General features: G+C 36.3%; 1 protein-coding gene across 6 annotated transcripts; it reads right to left on the reverse strand.

The window, feature by feature from the left end:
• Positions 1-3653: 3653 nt before the first annotated feature.
• Positions 3654-18554, reverse strand: ZNF207 (zinc finger protein 207). Of its 6 annotated transcripts, none has more exons than XM_061142817.1 (12): positions 18371-18554; positions 16823-16949; positions 12478-12616; positions 11357-11527; positions 11163-11238; positions 10601-10648; positions 9444-9514; positions 7910-8067; positions 6655-6747; positions 5411-5653; positions 4650-4809; positions 3654-4507 (listed from the first exon to the last, which is right to left on the reverse strand). In XM_061142817.1, exons 1-12 carry the CDS (start codon positions 18409-18411, stop codon positions 4347-4349), a joined length of 1488 nt encoding a protein of 495 aa, XP_060998800.1. In that variant the 5' UTR covers positions 18412-18554; the 3' UTR covers positions 3654-4346. The 6 variants fall into 6 exon arrangements, with proteins under 6 accessions (XP_060998800.1, XP_060998801.1, XP_060998803.1 ...); XM_061142818.1 differs by having other exon boundaries at positions 11357-11524; positions 18371-18553; XM_061142820.1 differs by lacking the exon at positions 10601-10648 and having other exon boundaries at positions 11357-11524.
• Between the last annotated feature and the right edge of the window lie 728 nt (positions 18555-19282).

A 19282-nucleotide genomic window follows, 5' to 3' on the forward strand; every position in this document is an offset into this window, starting at 1 on the left:
GTGGCTCTAACAGAAAGCACCTCCAACTAAGGAGTCTTAAAAGGTGCAATTATTGAGCAGGGAATAAAATATTCCAATGTAATTTTTTCGTGGTGACACATTCTTTTTTCGAACATTGTTATCTTCTTTCCATGATTCAGTTACAGAGAAAAGCATATGTTCTAGTTACAGACACGAAAATTTGGAATTCACTGAATGTGTATTTCTTTACGCTTCCAAGAATTAAAACCACATAGAAACACAAGCCTGAGTTTGCTAAACATTGTACTATACGTTAACTGTTACTGTTCAGAGGAAAATGCTATCTGCATAGAACGATGGCTTTAACACAGGAAGAACAAAAGTAATCCAAGTTAATGTTTTGGCCTCTCTTCCAGTTCCCCCTTTACTTGCCCCCTACAACATATACACATAAATACTTTTCTTAACCAAATAAAAGCAATTTTTGGTTGGAAACAAACATAGATGCTTTTCGTGTGTGCATATTGCATCAAATATTGCTCAGTAAAGATAAAAATGAAACTCAAAATTATCATTCCAAAACCACAGTTCAATATACTAACTTTACTATGTGATACAATTTCAGTTTGACTGCTTGAAAATAATCACCCATACTGTAAGTCGTTAATACCCAAACCTTTTTTATACCAAATGTGTAGTGTATACGCATACATACCACACATACACACCATCTTCCCACTTTTCACAGGGCTCTACATTAACATTTGCTCTAATGTGGTGAGATTTATATATATTAAAAATCACAAGCATTTCCAGATGGCTTTTCAACCTTCAATACGTATCTTTGCGATTAAAAAAAGCAGATTTCACTATCCAGTGGCATGTCTAATGATTAAACTTATCCTTGAGGTTAAATTTAATAGTTTGAGGAGAAAATAACCAGTCAGATTTTCCTAAAAAGTAAAAGGGAAAATTTGAATGAAACATATCAAGCCTCCAAATCAACAATGTCAAATTTTGTCAATTTACTAAAGTTCAAAACAAGTTAATACCAGCTTTACTGAGGCTGTTAAGTATTATGTAACACAAATTACATGTCAAATATTTTGTTTATTAACACCACAGTCAAACGTGAATATTAATATAGAGCCTTCTCTGCCAAGAGAGTATAAAAACCCTAAATTTAATTAAATTTAGGGGCCTTCACCAAACTTGCTGCAAGTTTGGGGACATGAATATCCAACAGCCATAAAGCTGTGAAAGCCCCTATAAGGAATAAAATAAATCCCACTTGCCTCAGACTGAACAGGGCAACACTGAGACTCAGCCTCAGCCTGTCCTATGGCAGGGCTATAGGAAGAAGAAAATTTTAATTTTAGAAAAACATTACCCAATTAATTTAAAAGACATGCATTAAAAAAAATCCCAATGATCAAGCAAGCATAGGAAAAAAGGAGTAGCTCTTTAAAAAAAAAAAAATCTATTGTCCACTGTAATTCCATTCTGAGTCCATACTTTTATTGGGACTCTCCCCCACCCCCACAAATAACTAAATTTAATTAAACTGAGTTTAAGTTCAATTATATAACTTGATCAGTGGAATAGGAGGGCTCAAAGAATATTTACCCCATTTCTAATTGGTAAATGTGTGAGAGATTGCTAAGACAGTAAGTATTCAAGTCAAATGATATTCCAGCAGTCACTCAAAAGTTGATCCTCACCTGCTGGCCTTGTTACTGTCATACAGTAGTAAAAGCTACATAATAGAAACTAGTGCCAGACAAAAATGGTGGTTCTTTTTTTTCTCAAGTGGTGACAACAGATGTATGCTAGAGCCAAAGCTGGCAGTCTCATTAATCTGACAACCTCCTAAATTATGTTAATCACAATGCCTGCTTGTATATAACTGGGTCCCCAAAGCTGTCTTCTGTGAAGGAAGATGAGGTTTACTTAAACTGAACTCCATCCATTATTTAAGAAAGTTAAGTCAAAGAGTTAAAATTACTTCAACATAATTTGTTCCACTCATTACTGAACCATAATATGGACCCCAGAAGCAGTTAGGTAAAAGGTATGTTCTAGAAGCTTATTATGCTCTGATGCATGCACAAACTATACATTAAATATACCATATGGTCACCATCTGAGCCATATACATACAAACATAAGAGATGATGTGCCTAAGTCTAAGTGCTGTGCATAACATTTTGAAATAACTTATAATTAGAGTTCTACCCCTTATTCAAAAGTAGTAATGTTTTCTCCTTATAGATCTCAGAAAGCAACCTCAATATACTGGTTCTCTTTGCATTAAATGCAAATGAAGCTTTGCAAAATTTCTGAAGTATTACTAACCCATTTTTACCCTCTTCCTGCCCCCTCTGCCCCACTGCTATCATCCATTCCTGGTTTGTTGATGACCCTGTAAATGAAATGCTTGGGAGACACTTGGTTTGGAAAAACATTTCCTATTTAATAATTCTAAATTTAAATTATGCCATCTTGACCTTAAAGATTCTCAACACAGGTCTTTGGCAGTATGACATACGTACTGCCAAATCTAAGAAGTATATGATAATTCCAAAACTATGTAGGTAGACATGTGTTTGTTAAGAAAAGGGGTAGAGAAAGAAATACTTTCCTGGTGATAAATAGCACAGGAGCTATACCACCACTGAAGCAAAACAAATGGCACTTAGCTTTGTAATTCTCAGTATTTTCTTTAAATCAATGACTTTACTTGTCACTTATATATAGGTTCTTTTATGATAATTAAAACATCCTTTAGTATTTTGTTATATGGTTAAACTTTTTTTTTAAACAAAACTTCAGATTCTGACACCTACACCTCCACATAAGGTTATAGAGAAATGTTATTTTCTTAGCTGTCTTAACTAAAGGAAAACTAAACTTGAGTTCATAATATTAATAATTATACTTTGTACAGGTCATTTGATACTTAAATAATCATAAAAGTATTCTACAGAAGATTTAAAAATAGATGCCAAAAAGTGGTCAACGAGCTATTATTATTAGACTTGCAACACAAGATACTGAATAATAGCAGTCATCTCTACAGAAAAGTTCTCCATAGAAGAGTTTTAACATTCAAATTTCCAAGGATGAAAAGGTTAACAGCAAAAAGCCATTTAGGCTTAATAACAGAAGGCAGCCATTTAATCAAAGAAATAATGAAATCTTCCAGGAACATAATAAAAATTTTCAAATCCATCTGTTAACCATTTTGAGAGGCATATTTATATTCTCATAATTACACTTAGAATACATACCAGTCATTAACAGCACAAAAGGCTATTACTGCATGCACCTAAGCTTCTAGAATTTTGCACCTGAAAAGCTTCTGAGGTCCACTCGGTACCACAGTTTCAAATATAATCTAAAGGAAATGAATGGGTCTGGCACTAGGCTCTAAACATCAGCAGCAGGAAGAAGGGAATATTAGGATTTACATTTTAAGTCTCTATATCTAACATGTACTGACAGCAAGGGGGTGGAAAGGTGACACAATATAAAGATTTCATACTCATATAATGATCCATATATATATATATATCTAAGTTTTTTGTCAACTGAAGGATTAACATACAATACCACATATACTGTCCAGTTAAAAACATGCAGCTAATGAACAACCTACAATTCAATGACAGAATCCAATGACATATCAAAACTGCATTGGTAACTACAAATTTTATTATGTGGACATCTACTCTGGCATGCATTTGTACAAACCTTTCAGGCAGTGGTCCACAGCTGGGTTATGAATAAAAAGGCATAAATTTTTCTCTCATTTTATTACAATGAAGTTTAACAGTACAGAAAAGTCACATGACCTTGGAGGGTCAGATTTCTTAAACCCTGCAACATGAGGAACTCTAAATACATTAAATATTGTTACACATTCAGACTTCCAATGTACAGGTACTTGGAGACAGTTACAGCCCTCACCAAGCTAGGTTGGGGACATGAAGTCCAACAGCATCTGAAATGCTGTGAAGGCATAACTTTACAAATAGCAATGTAAGCTTACAGAACTTGCCTTTATTAAGGTGGTATGTTCATGTAATTCCAGCGCCTTCACAATATAACGAACCAAATTTACTATACTTCACTTCTAAAAACCTAGATGAAACATGAAAAAGAAGCCATACAGTATAAATTGCAACTTCAGGAAAAGTTCCTGCTTTATTATTCCAAATAAATTTTCCCATGTAAAATAAATGTCCAATAGTTCCTGGTATGTGGGAAGATAATGTTTTTGTTAAAGTCACAATGACGCCTTATTGACGGAAGCTTGGCTATATAAACAGCACAAGTTGAGAAAAGGTTTAATCTCCAAACCTATTAGACTGGATGAAGTAAGATCAGTAACGGCCACCTTGCGACATTACAGGAGGTCTCATTCCCATCGGAGGTCGAGGAGGCCCACCTTGGTAAGGGGGCACCATTGGCGGTCCCTGCCCATATGGTGGCATAGCACCAGGAAGGTAACCCGGCATGCCTTGATGATGACCACCATACTGACCTAAAAAACACATTTAAAACACACAAAAAAAGATTCAGTCTGTGCACCATACTTTTAAATGTAATGCATTTTGCATATAAATTTGTTTTATGTGTATACTCAGAAAGCCACTAAATAAAAAAAACATAAAAAAGAGGAATACCATGAGGTGGCATGGGGGGTCTCATTCCTTGTTGCTGTGGGATGCCTGGCTGCGGTGGCATCATACCTCCAATTGGTCCAACAGGTGGATTACCAATGGGAGCCTGTCCTGGTCGAGGAAGATTACGTTGATATTTAGGTAACTGTGCTCTTCTCTCTTCCTAGGAATAAAAATATGTGAGATGTGAAACATATGAACACAGAGAGTTGTTAAGCATGAAGGCAAGAAACTAAAGTCCTTATAATCATTTTTAAATGTACTTACATTCCAATTACTTTCACAACACAAATCAATCCAACTACTTAAAGCCTTGATGCCTTAAGAAACGTCACCTAGTTTTATATTTGCAGTATGTTATGTTTGAACAACTTTCCAGGAATTATAAATTGCTTCAGCAAGAAACTGTGTAATGAAGAAGGTGTATGTACAGTAAGCAATCTGCAGATTAACTTAACTGCTTCTTCAATTCATTTACAAGTTTATGTCCAACTAAACTAATTTTTAAGAGTAAGAACCCAACTCACTACCTTCTTTTAGACATAGTGTTAGGGGAGGGGGAATGCATCTAAGATCAAAATATGCAATATTCACTTTGTTTTGTGAAGTTAGAATGGTAAAAATAAATTTGAATGGTAAAAATCACTTAGCATTCAATCAGATCATAAGACCATTGGTACACAAATTAAAACTTTTTCAAATGAACAAGTTGCTACAATAGTACTCAATCAAACTCTGCTAGTAAAAAATTGTAAACAACTTACCAGTGATATATCCTCATCTGGATGGATCAACTTACTGGTTGCACTGGTTGTGGTAAGTGTAGCAGGCTTACTTGTAATGGAAGCTGCTGGTTTAGCTGCAGTGCTATTTGTTGTACTAGTGGTTGAAGCTGTAGACTGTGTATACGCAGGGAATGTAGGCTTTGGTGGTTCTGTAGTTGTTGCAGGGGTACTATTTAAGGGCTTGAAATCTGTACCAACAGGTCCCTGGACAGCTGCCTGAGCCTGTAAAACAATCTTTCATCAATAAAACCTCAAAACTGAAATATATCTACTACCAATTTAACTTAAAAGCAATACACTAGCATTCAATAAGGGACAAAATTTTAAATGAAAACTAAGTTAACATGATCAATCCACAAAATTTAAGGTAACATAAAATATTGAAAGATGCTGAATCAAAGTACAACTAAAACACAGCAGGGGAAACAAGAAACAAGACTGCTTATGTAATTTCTCAGACAGCATATATCTCCTCACCAAAAATTAATTTACAAAGCTTTGTATTATTCCTAATTGATGAACTACTGTACTGTATCATGAAATAGAGTATGTTCAATTTTCATTACTCTAAATTACTTTTTAAAAAATTGATCTACCAAACAAAAAAATAAGAAAAAGTCAAATTATAGAATACAAAAAAATGTTTGCATAAATTTCAGTTACTAAGGCTACCTTAAACAATCATCAATGGTGACACATTAAAGACATGGCCTTCAGAAATATTCTTTATATAGTAATACAGTGTCCGCTCAATTAACAATGTCTGTATGATTATGATGGACAAAAGGGTTCAGTAGAGCTTTTAAGTATAAAGTTACCAGTAATATATTTGTTACTTTCTGTAACACTATGCATCTGAAACATGTAAACTAGGCCAATTTTTAGAACCAAATGCAGAGTACTAGATTTCCTTACGTTATATGTGATGCATTAAACAGCATAAACAGAATAGCTTAATCATGCATCAAGCTAACCATTGGCCACTATAATGCACTTACTGCTTACATGCTTTTAACCCTTTAGAGCCATAGGAGTTTGGGGTACATTTTTTTTCTATTAGTATGTGGTTCAAATTTTCAAATACCATTGATTTATAAGCCATTAATTTCTTTTTTAAAAATTAAATAATATATTTTTGGGAAAAGATTAAGTTTTTAAGTAGGGTCCAAAGGGTTAAGTTATAAAGCCATTTTAACAATTTTAAACTGCAACTTCCTGCGTACTTGTGCTGTGCTAGGAAACAGAGCTTTAGAAGATGCAGACAGACTTTCTGAATTGGATGAAGCTGTACTTGAGCTTGTTACAGGTGTCCCCATCTGTAGCATAAAAGAAAGGAAACAATGAAAAGTCTCCAAACAAATGGGTGAAAATAAGCCATGTGGTAGACTTTTTTTTCCAGTATAGATAGACTGCATTTCTGTAAATGCAAAATACAATGCAATCAAGACTGTTTTATATATAGAGGTAGGCAGTTAATGCATTTACAATAAACAGAGTGACAGTATGAGTTTCAAAAAAACTTTAATTCTATATCAATAAATCTAATTAACCATAGTTTTTTCTTCCCCCTAAACCTAAGGTGTTCTGCACTATGGTATTTCAAAACTGATACCTTAAACTGAGAATTATGATGCATTACTTAATTCTCTCAGTTAACAATATTTGCCAAAAGTTTAATAACATCCCTCAGGAAAAAGATCACCCCCAATCTCAAAAGCATAAGTTAATATGCCTTAAAAGGCACTTAAAAAGTAATGCTTGTTAATTTAGCAACTACAAATAGGAAAAAGCTGAAAAAAGAAAACATCTAATAGATCATTTTAAGGTGAACAATAAAGAACATAACATACATCCTGATCTTTTGAATTCTGAATGAATTAAATACACCTGCCTAATTCAGAATGAAACTGGGGTAACAACCATTACATACGTACTACATATAATCTTTTGCTTCCGAGTTCTGGCAAGGGGTAGAAAAAAGATGAGTAGAAATACCAGTTTGACTAGGTCAAAATCCATTAAATGATGCCCTTCCTACAACAGTGCAACATTCTTTAACAATTCTAGATTAAAGGAAGAGCCCAAAAATAATTTGCTACAGGTTTCAGGATTTTACATTTTTGTCTTTGGTTTCATTCTACCCAGAGCTCATTATGTAAAAGAGGAGTTCTTAACATTTTTACTTAAGCTCCCAGAAATTAAATTTTCATTTCTAATAAAGTGAAGAATAACCAGCATTAACTATTATGAAAAAATAACATACAACACTATTCTCTGGTTTCAGTTAATCTTTTATGAGTAGAGAAAATCAATGTGTGCAAACATGGGAGAGAATAGGCCACTCCTTAGTACAATAAATAAATTATATTAAAAAGATAAAGAACTACTTAAATAACCTATGACAAACTTAAGGATTTCAGTAAACTGCACTTTACCTTTAAATATTAATGCACTCCTTTTTCAAGAATTTCGCCTTACCTGTCCTGCACTGGGGAAAAGAGGCTTAGTAACTGGAGGCTGCGGAGCCGGAACTGTTGCTGTTGGTGCAGGTGGTCTGTTAAGAATACCTGGAGCTGAAACAGCCTGTGCCTGAGTCATTGGAGGAATTCCAGGACGTGGAACAGGAGGGGGCATACCTGCAGAGAATTAAAAAAAATTCGTAGCCAATTAAAAAACAAAACAAAAAACCCTATACTGTAAAATTACTAACTCTTGACTCCTGAACTCAAAGAGGCCCACAGAACCTAGGCATTTGCCACTTGGAACAACTCTGCCTCCAACTTTCTACATGACTTTGTTCCTCTTTAAAATTTTTAGATGTTTAAGATACCACGAGAAAACCTATATATGGGCAGAGCAACAAGTAGGCCTATTGATATTTACTAATGTAATAAAGTTTTCAAACATACAGAATTATTTCAATCATCTAAGACAGATGTTTCCAGAACTCTAATGCAAACTGCAATAAAAACTATTAATAGGTCATATACTCATAAAAATTATTCCAGAAAGGAAGTTACTCCACCTAAATACTTTAATACATACATTTTCCTAAATGCACCACTAGCCGTTCTTTCAAGTGCCTCAAAGTAACTTAAACTTTTACTGACTTCCTATTAGCAAATGAATACAGGTTATTTTTCTTTATTCCTTTAAAGGTCTAAAGTTATGTCAGATCATAATGTATGTGAAGCTGTTGCCTAAAAATTAAAGGTTGCGCTAGCTATGATTCAAATTTTGCTGCTGCTTTATTTTTCCTGCTCCTTTTATACTATCACTTGAGTACATGTGACTCTGTTATGGATTGCAAATCAAACGTGCTAGGACTAAAAAACCAGGCAACAGATCGAGTCTCATGGAAACCTGTGTGGCACACTTATTTCTTGGGCTAACCAAATCCCATCTCCTCACATTATAGACTTAGTCAAGATATTTTAATTAATTTGCAGGCTTCCTTGTACCTAGGGGGTCCATTAGACCTTTTTCTGGCAAATGATATCTAAGAGGCTAAGAGCTTCTGGGAAAGTTACTTTGCCATAAAGTAAAAGAAATAAAAGCATCCTTTCTTGCCTGAGTCATCTTGGAACTACTGAGTAACATGTCTGAGGAACAAAAGCTAAGGCTGGCAAAGTGGCAAATTTAAAAAAGTATGGGTTCTTGTTATCACCGTAGTCATCAAATCTACCACTTAGGGTTGGATTTTTCTGTTACGTGCTAAGGGTCTCCATTACTTGTCTAAAATATTCCTAATATATATAACCACTCTTTAAGTCACAAGTTCAATGACTCATTCTGGTTGCTTTGAAGACTACTTTTACTGTCTATTAAAACACACACACACACACACAAAAATAAAACCACAGTAATTTCTCACAGTAATTTTAAAAGAAGTCGCTAACCTATGGAAAATTTAAAATCACATTGTACCAATGCTCATAAATTTGTTATTCAAAATACTTAAGAATAAAACATGCCTGTCATATTAAAAAGGAAATTGTCTAACATTTCATACCTGGTGGCATACCAGGCATCAGAGGTGGTATTCCCGGTCCAGGTGGCATCATTCCACCCATTGGCATCATTCTATTAGAAAGCAAATTTCAAGAGACAACTAAAGTTAATTAACAGCATAAAACATTAGAAAATATTCTAGCTAAAAGCCTGAAACAACAATAAAGACTTGAATTTGACCTCTAATATTGAAATCTATCGAAGTGAAAGAACATACAACACACTAAAAACAATCCTATCAAAATAAATCCCCTAAAGCCCAGCAAACACTCTGGTTTACCAGAAGAGGGGGAAAAAAATTCAGTGTCTGTTAAAAGAACATTTTAATACATTTAAAGTTACTGAGAACAAATATTTTACTCTTCTTAAAAACAAGAGGCCTTATCTAAAATGTGTAACTGGAAAACAAAATCACTTTCTGTCTCACTTGGAATATATCCACAGAATATAAATTAAAAAACAAAACCAAAAAACCTCCCCCCTTAAACAGAACCCTCCATTTTAGAGCCGTCAGATTTTTTCCAAAAAGAAAAAATACTAAGTGTATTCTATGGAGTGAAAAGTTTTCTTTTTTGGGGGATGGGCACACATAAACCACCATCAAAATGAAAGATAACCAAAACTAAACTCACAGCCTCTACTTTTTATGTAGAAAGCTCCTAACACTAAACCAGGACTTAAAAGCATAACCCTTATTTTCCTTTCCTTAGAAGAGCTCACCTTCAAATATCAGTGTCCAATTCACTTAAAAAATCACAAGTTTTGTGAATTTTTGATTTAGGATTCTTAAACAGAATAACTTCTATATATAGGTTTTATTAAAGAAAATTCAATTACTTTCCATAATAGAGCATGTAATTTCACAAAAGAATATACTCTTTCTTAAATATCAACCCTCTCTACTAAGTCTCGTAACTTTTAGCAGCTCGGGGAAAACAGCTGCAAAATTAGAAAATGATTTATGTGGGTCTATTACTATTTCCTCAGATGTTTTTTAGTTCCCTCCTTTAAGAGATCTGTGTCAGTTTGCAAATTTTAGAAGTTTTAGTGAGGAAGGTTAGAAAAGTTTTGAAGTCAACTGAATAGATACCATTAAACACACAAAAAAATGACATTATGATTATACCTCCTGAATTACATTATGAATGAGATGCTTACATGTTTTCACCGCAAAATGACTGGGTGTATTTTCTCTGATGATGCAATCTGTGAAAATGTATGACAAAATCAAAATCTAACTGTGATTTTCAAAATACAGTGGGAAAGTGTATTGTATACCTTTCACATCCAACAATATTTTTAAGTAAAAGTGATGAGCACGGGCACCTCATATTCATTTTAGTTCTTGAAGACTTGACAAATCATTTACAGAGTTTGCTTCTGTCACAACTACAAAGTGTCATGGATAGTTCTGAATCTCAAAAACTCAAATCTACAACCAACTACTTTAATTACATCAGATGCAATTGAAGCAGATGGCTGCCTACATTTATCCTAAAACCCAAAAATCTATTCTCTCCAGAGGCAAATTTATATTCCTTAAATTTATTAGTAATTTCTTTATTAGATAAGTTTAATAATTAATAGAGCCCATACCTTTTAGAAGCAAAAAAAAACAAAGAAAACCCCACAAAGTAACATTTAATTGATGTAAACACCCAAGCTGAGAAAGATCACTACTAGGCACCAGCTCACAAGTTAATTAAAAGAGTTTCCTTACCCAGGTGGCATTCCTGGCATAACTGGTGGCATTCCTGGCATCAGAGGAGGAACACCTGGCATTAATGGAGGTATGCCTATAAATAAGAATTTTCACCACAAAGAAAACATACAAACAGAAGGAAAAATTAATACTTCTAATCTGTATCAATGAAGACTTGAGAATGTTAAATTGTAAGAGGCCTTAGGTGCTACCTGGAGGCATTCCTGGTGCTCCTGGAACCGGTGGTAGTCCTGGTTGTGCCATTGGGGGGATATAACCTTGCTGAGGCTGAACAGGCTGTGGTTGAAATGAAGTCGAAGCTGCAGAGTCATCATCATCATACTCATCAGAATCATCTTGCTGCTTCTTTTTTTGACTCTCTGCTAAAAAAGGTTCAATTAATTTTTCCCATAGAGTAAAAAAAAGAAAAACAAAGCAAGTCTAAGACATTCAACATTTAAAAACTTTATTTCGGTGCAACTAGCTCTTGAGATTTTTTTTTTTTTGCAAAAAAATTCGTCCAACACTGTTCTTTACTCTTTAAATGGTTTTTCAATCTGTATTAAGCAAGAAGGTTAATATCCCCTCCCTATTCTATGGCAAGCAAAAGTCATTTTCCTAAATCAGCTATACTTTACATAACAAGCTTCCTATTCCACTCTAAAAGGTAAATTATGACAAAGCTGTCTGACCTCCCTGTAATGCTTTTCAAAATAAAAAATTTCTTAGGTTATTAATAAGATTCTATCATTTGGATAGAAGAGGGCTGCAAATACCAAGTCAAATACAGTACTAAAAATTTACAACTAGTGATTTCATAAATCTAAACAAGGTACCTTCATTTTTAAAGGCCTTAACACTTGCTATATCTACCTGGAATTCAGTTATGAGCAAAAAAATAATGTATGAAATTATCCAAACAGTACCATGTATACAAAACAAAATCTATTAATTTCAAACATAAGACAAAAAAACTCAAAACTGTGGAATTCTGAATAGATCTAATGTGCGGTGCTATGCTTAGTCGCTCAGTGTGTCTGACTCTTTGCGACCCCACGGACTGTAGCCTGCCAGGCTCCTCTGTCCAAGGGGATTCTCCACACAAGAACACTGGAGTGGGTTGCCATGCCCTCCTCCAGGGGATCTTCCCTACCGAAGGATCAAACCCAGGTCTCCTGCATCACAGGCAGACTCTTTACTGTCTGAGCCACCAAGGAAGCCCGAATAGATCTAACACCGACCATTAAATTTATACTTTACAATAGTAATAATACTCTCATTAGTGAAGCTTCATTAAGAAATTTATTTATTAAGCGTATACCTTAGTATTTACCTTGTGTTTTTTGTTCAAGAAGTCGTCTTCTTTCATCCATATCTTTTTCTGGAATACCTTCCATACCATATATTTCCAACTCTATGTCTGTTCTCCCAGGTATTGCATTTGGTACTGCATCTATTGTCTCTTTATGCACCTAAAATTAAAAAACAAACAAATCCACACAAACAGAACACAAGCCTTCCATTAGATAGACAAAACTGCCTCATGAAAGTCTTTTTTAAAAAAGAATTTTAAATTACTCATAGACCATTTAGTATAAAGGTAAAGAATAACTTGTTCTATAGTGAGACTGAATTCAACCCCCCAGCTTTTCAGAGTCTGGGCAAATCATTTGACCTAAGCCTCAGTTTACTTCACCTAATTTACTACCTAACTTCTCAGGTTATTTTTAAGATAAAAAAAAAAAAAAAACTGTATATAAAAAGCACTTGGCAATGTGTAGCTTATAATCTTGTTTGAATTATTAGCAATGAAGTAACAGTACTACTCAAATCAGGGAAGTCTGAAGTCTGAATTAAGTAATGCTTATGAAGCCTTATTATATTAAATAATAAATAAATAAAGTGAAATTTCCAATGATGTACTTGACAAGCTAATAATTACAAACCACAAAGTGACATTTATAATTAGCATTACCCACAGCTAATGAGTCACCTAAGGAGCTTAACACTGCCATAGCAGAGAACCTGTCCCTATCTCTGCATGTATTTGGTTGATCACAAAAAGAAGTTCTTAAGATGTGTTACTGTATAACACTGAGGATTCAGGACCTTTTTTCACTGTACCGTCTTTGCTAGATCAAACATTTCTAACCCTCAGTGAGTAACTTCTGCCAATATGGTAAAACCCTGGTCAGTCTTGGTTCCTTCAGCAAAATGTTTTAACTTAGGTTAAAGGATGTCAAAGTAGTTTGCCTAGACCACTGGCTTCAACTGGAACCTTATCAGAAATGCAAATTCTCAGGGCACACTTGAGTCCTACTGAATCAGAAACTCTTGAGTACAACCATGAATCTAGGCCTTCAAGGTGATTCCTTTGCATGTTCAAGTTTGAGAACCGCTTTTATACGGTAAGGGTAATGACTTTGATACAGGTGTCCAAGTAACACATTTTTCTTTTCCTTTAAGACTCTTTCACAGAACAGAAGGTAAAGAAAACTTTTTTCTTCCTAGAAGAGTATCTCAAAGATTTAAAAAACTGAAATGCAAATCAAACTTAGAAATTATATTATTAAAAGATCCATGAATAAAGCTACTCAATAAATCATGTAATTATTCCCCCCCCAAGTTTTTTAGAATGTTACTTTTCTTGATGATGAACATGAAGTCATCTCTATGTTCTCTAAAGAAATATAGCTACATCCACAGACACAGTAACTAGTTTTCATTACGCTTCTAAGTGCTGAGGGGAAAAACATCTTTTATCTATAAAAACTGGAGCATGTGTCTAATTTAACTGCCATGCCTATGTCACAGGCTGCTATAAGAATATATAAATAGACTTTTTTTTTAATAAATAGACAATTTCAATTAAATACATTACTAATAGTCCTTCCAGCTTTCATTACATTTCTTTGCTCTTCTCTTATAGTACAACTCCCTGAAACAGTGCCTCTACTTTCCCTCCCATTTATCTTGCAAGCACTCCAAACAGCCTTTCATCTTCTTCATCCTAGGAAAGCACTCCTGGCAAGTAATCAATGACCTCTACTTTGATCAAACCACTCTTCGTCCTGTGCTTTCTTGACCTACCACTAGCTTTGACTTAACTCTCTCCTTAAAACACCTCATTTGGCTTCCAGGGCACTAGTCTCTTGGTTTTCCTACCTTCTCAATCTTGATAGGTTTATTTCAATCATCTGGTTTATTTTAATCAGCATTACCTCTAAATGCTGGGAGACACCCAAGGTGGAGTCCTTGCACCTCTTTTCTATCTATACTCCCTAAGGACATCTAGTATCATGGCTTAAAATAGCCATCCTTATACTGTATCCTCCCAAACTTCCATCTCTAGCTCCAACTTCTCTAAACTATAGACCTGCAGATTCAACTGCTTATATGCCATCTCCATCTGGATATTCAGTAAGACCTTCTCAACACTAAAATACTCAAAATTAACATAAGATGATTTAGTATTCTCACCTCTAAGCCTATTCTTCCCAAAGCTTTCTAGACATCAGTGATCATCCCTTGGTATCGAGGACCTGGTTCCAGGACTACCCATCTCATACCAAGGATGCTCAAGTCCCTCATATAAAATGGCACAGTACAGTCACCCTCCAGTATCTGTGGATTTCTGCACTTGAGGGTTCAATCAACTGACTCCCAACTGTGGTTGGTTGAATCCACAGTGATACCAAAATACCAAGGGCCAATTGACTATCACTGTATTCAACTCACTTTTCACAGTGCTCAAGTCAAAAACCTTCAAATCATCCTCCACCCCTCACTTTCTCACCTTTCACATCTAACCCATCAACAAATTCTTATCTCTGTCACCATCACCTCTTGCCTCCAATACTCCTAAGGCGGTCTTACTGCACTCTACAGTCTATTCTCAACCTTACAGCCAAAATGACCCAAAGTACACCAAACCATGTTACACTTCAATTAAAACCTCCCATTTAATTCAGACTTAAAGAAATACAGCAGCCAACAAGACCTCCTATATAAAGTAGCACATTGCTGCTCTTCCCTCAATATAAACTCCTGATGTAACAGTTTCTCATTTGCTGTTCCCTGGAATCTCTCCCTCACCCTCTTTGATCTCCCTTCAGATGTCAGCTTGTCATTCAGGCCTTTACTATCTTATGGCCCTTCCCTATTCCCCTCTACCTAGTTTTAGTTTTCTATCGTGTATCAGCATAAGACTAAGTAAACAATTATAGGTTGTTTTCCTCCACAGTGTTGATCTAAACTTCACAAAAATGACAATTTTATTCATTGCTATATATATGGTGCTTCAAACACTGTACAATGCTGTCTCACATAAATGGTAAAGTCCTACATCTGTACTATACAATAGTCATCCACCAGTCACATGTGACTAAGCAATGGAAATGTGGCTATAATATGACTAAGGAATTTAACTTCTCTTTTTTAAATTTCTTTTAAAATAGTCACAGGTAACTAAGTGACTGGGTTTCCCTCATGGCTCAGCAGTAAAGAATCTGCCTGCAATGCAGGAGACCTGAGTTCAAAGTGGCAACCCACTCCAGTATTTTTGCCTGAGCAATTCCAAGGACGGAGGAGCCTGGCAGGCTACAGTCCAGGAGTCAAAGAGAGTCAGACAGGATTTAGCGATTAACAACCAGTGATTGCCACAATGGAAAATTGCAGATGTAGCAGGCACTTAGATTTCTGAATGGATTTCAAATTACTGACTGGCTTGATAGAAGTGAGAAAGATCTACAAAAACTTATTTTTAAGCTTGGGGAAGCAATAATCTTGTTTTAATTTACCTCCCTGCCTCCTACCAACAGTAATTTCCAATGGGGATTCCTTCATCTCACGCCTCTCTAGGGTCCAATTACACAAAAATTCAGGCAGCTCTAGGACTGGCAAAGTAGAAGAAATGTTGAATAAAACAGATCTTCAAAAATAAAACTTGCTAGATCTTCAGAAGTATACATTACAAAGCTCCCCCTACTTAGAAATGAAAAAAACTTAAATTTTAAATGAAATACAGCGCTACCCTTCCATGGAATAAATGGTGGAACTAAACCTAGCCCCAGGCAGGCAACGGGATTGTAACAAATCCTTCAATGGCAGAGTAATGGCAGTTAATTATGTACTAATTCTTTTTTTTTTTTTTTTTCCAAAGGTTTATTCACTGAGTGACCCTTTTTTCAAAGGCTTATTGACTCAGTCATTTTCGACCCCATGGACTGTAGCCCACCAGGATCCTGTGTCCATGGAATTCTCCAGGCAAGAAGACTGGAATGGGTTGCCATTTCCTACTCCATATGTACTAATTCTTACAGGAGTAGAACTGGTCAGATTGTCTACAAAATTTAAATCACTAATCTTTGTTTTTTTGCCCAAGTATTGAGGAAATATTTTGTGATTTCAGCCTGTCACGTATCTAACTAGGATGAAGATATCAATAATTTAAAGGCAAATACTAATAAAAATTCTTTAAACATAGAAAATCAATCGTTTATCTTCTCCATGGCTAAACCACTTTTTTTTTTTTTTTTAAATTAACTGGTCATCTTATCCAATCTTTTGCAATGAACAACAAAAAACACCCTTGGGTTTCAAGAAGAAATTCAAGGTTTTTCCTCCATGTTGTTTCCAAACTACAAGAGAGCAAAAATTAAGAGAACAAAACTCCTTACCTGCATGCAATGAATAGCTAAGCCAGGTCCTGTATACAATTTCTTGTGACATATATGGCATTTAAAATGCTTTGCTTTTTGGTGCTGTATAAGGATCTTCTCATCATCAAAATCTCTATTACAATACCTGATCACTATTGTTAAGGTACAAAAATATAGCACAATAACATTACTTACAGAAAATAAATATGCAATTAAAGAGAACACTATTCACTACTTAACATTAAAAACGGAGAACAGCTAAAACCAAAAGTACTTTGTATAAACTCTGCCTTTGGTATTATATAACTCGAAATAAACCTGCCACTAATTTTGGAATTTTCAACGTCCCGGAAGCCCACAATCTCTCTTCACCAACCCTAAACACATCTCCGTAGACAGTAGGCCATATAGCTTTGTCAAATTTCAGCGTTTACCAGATTTATGTGAAATTAACTTTTGTTCAATCTCTCAACATTTTACAAACGCACGTTGTTAACTGCAAGGGATCAATGTTTATTAAAGAACAACACAGTTTATATCGACAAAACTTCAAGAATTAAGTAGAACATAAAAATAATCAGATTAAGAATTTACATTTAGAATTTAACACTAATTTGGGATCTGAAAATAAGTTCACTGCGAGTAAAAGTAACCATTTCCTATAAAAACCCATAAAGTTGCCTGCAATTCCGAATTTATGTTGCCAAAGGTTTCATTTAAACTCACATAAGAGTTATGTTACCGAGCATTAACTCACCAATTAGATTTTCCTAAAAGCACTTTAACAAAACTTGTAACCATTTTTCAACTATTACAAAAATAAATTCAGTTCTGTAGCCAAGCTTTTTTAGGTACAGGACAATAAATAAAAACAACTGGAACGTAGTTTATTAACGTTTCCGGGGGGGGGGGGGGGGGGAGACGCCACGTTTTATTCCTAAAATGCATTTTTTCACTACTAGAAAGCTAGGTATAAACATAAGTAACCCCACCCTGTTACTTCTCGAAGATTAAGGGGCCAGAGGGTGAGACGCGGAAACTAGATCTACCGCCCACCCCCGCAATAAAAAGGGGGGAAGTGGGGGGGGGGGGGCGTCGAAATCAGGGTTGACTAACAGAAGCCTTTACGAAACCACTGATTCCACCAGAAAAAGAAAGTGGGTGACAGACTCCGGAAGCTCTCTCCTAATCCTCCAGAATCAATCAGCGTATTATACTCGAAGTCCCTTTGTGGAATCGTCAACAAAACAACGGAGTGTGGCAGAAGAGTCCTCAGGGTATTCTGTCCTTGGTGATGGGGTCCGAGCCGCCTCAGGGGGTCAACGCTCGCACCAAAGCAAGAACCTCCTGAGTCACTAAGTTCCACGACCCACAACTGCCAGAGCCTCTCGCCCCAGGGCACCTACTTTCTGACGAGTCTTCACAAATCCAAGTCCAACCACCAAACCACCGACCTCGAGGCCTAAGATCCCACTCTCCGCCATAGGCCGAAACCAGGCCTCTCCTAGCCAGTCATCACTAACCGGCGCCCCCGCTTGGCCTCGACTTCAAACCGACAAAGGATACCAGCACCACGGCTTCAGCTGCTTCTTCTTCTTGCGACCCATAACTGCGCTCTACCGACAAAAAGAGGAGAAAACAAACAGGAAAAAACAACGTGAAGAATAGCTCACTCTTCCGACCCAACCGCCACCACCGCGTCCCACAGGAAACATCCACAAAATGGCCGCCGCTTTCGCTCGCCGCTCTGTCTCCCGTCAGGCTCTGCGGCCGGAGGCGGTGCCAAGCCGGGGAGGGTCACGTGACGCAGGCCTCCGCCCTAAGTGGGTGGAGACTCGCGGCCGCGTCGGGCTGGCGGCCATCTCGTCCGTGCTTGCCGTCTCGGCTTTCGTGTGCGAGCGAGTTTCTCAGAGCTTATTTTTCTTTATAAAGGATATGGTGACCCATTTACGCCGAGACGCTCGCGAATTGGAGGGGTGAGCAGGGGGTGGAAAAGCGGAAAAGAATCCCCAGCGTAATTCAGGGTAAATTACAAATAAAGGATAACTGAGACAGCACCCAGTTTTTCGTTTTGTTTCGTTACCCTGATTACTCTTTGTAGTAAGCGGTGGACGTTTTTCTACTACTGAATCAAAGAAGTCGCAACCTCAGTCTAGTAACTCACACATTGGTGATAGGTGCGTAAAGTACGCAGCGTGGTCACCGAGGTGATGGAAATACGAGGTGTTGGCAGGCCTCAAAGGAGGGGAGCCTTTTTATAGAGCCTTGGCGGTCATCAGGGTATCAAGGAAGGTTGCCGGAAGAGTGAATGGGAGCAAGCGAGGTGGAGGAGAGGGTATTTCCCTAAGGGTGCAAAAAGTGCAAGTCTTTGAGCCTGAGCACCTGAAAAAAAAGCTAGAGGTAGTAAGGTTGGAGGTGGTAGTGAGGGGGCTGATGGCAAGAAATGATGCTGGGGAGGCTGGCAAAGATGACTTCTTG

The sequence above is a fragment of the Dama dama genome, chromosome 5 (genome assembly GCF_033118175.1).
Source record: "Dama dama isolate Ldn47 chromosome 5, ASM3311817v1, whole genome shotgun sequence".
In the NCBI taxonomy this organism is placed as follows: domain Eukaryota; kingdom Metazoa; phylum Chordata; class Mammalia; order Artiodactyla; family Cervidae; genus Dama; species Dama dama.

Excerpts from the sequence above, each read along its gene's own strand:
- ZNF207 (XM_061142817.1), bottom strand. The coding sequence starts at position 18,411 with ATGGGTCGCAAGAAGAAGAAGCAGCTGAAGCCGTGGTGCTG. Across the intron at positions 11,528-12,477 it reads TCTTGAACAAAAAACACAAG|CAGAGAGTCAAAAAAAGAAG; the intron begins GTAAATACTAAG and ends AACCTTTTTTAG. Across the intron at positions 8,068-9,443 it reads GATGCCTGGTATGCCACCAG|GTATGCCCCCTCCTGTTCCA; the intron begins GTATGAAATGTT and ends AATTCTCTGCAG.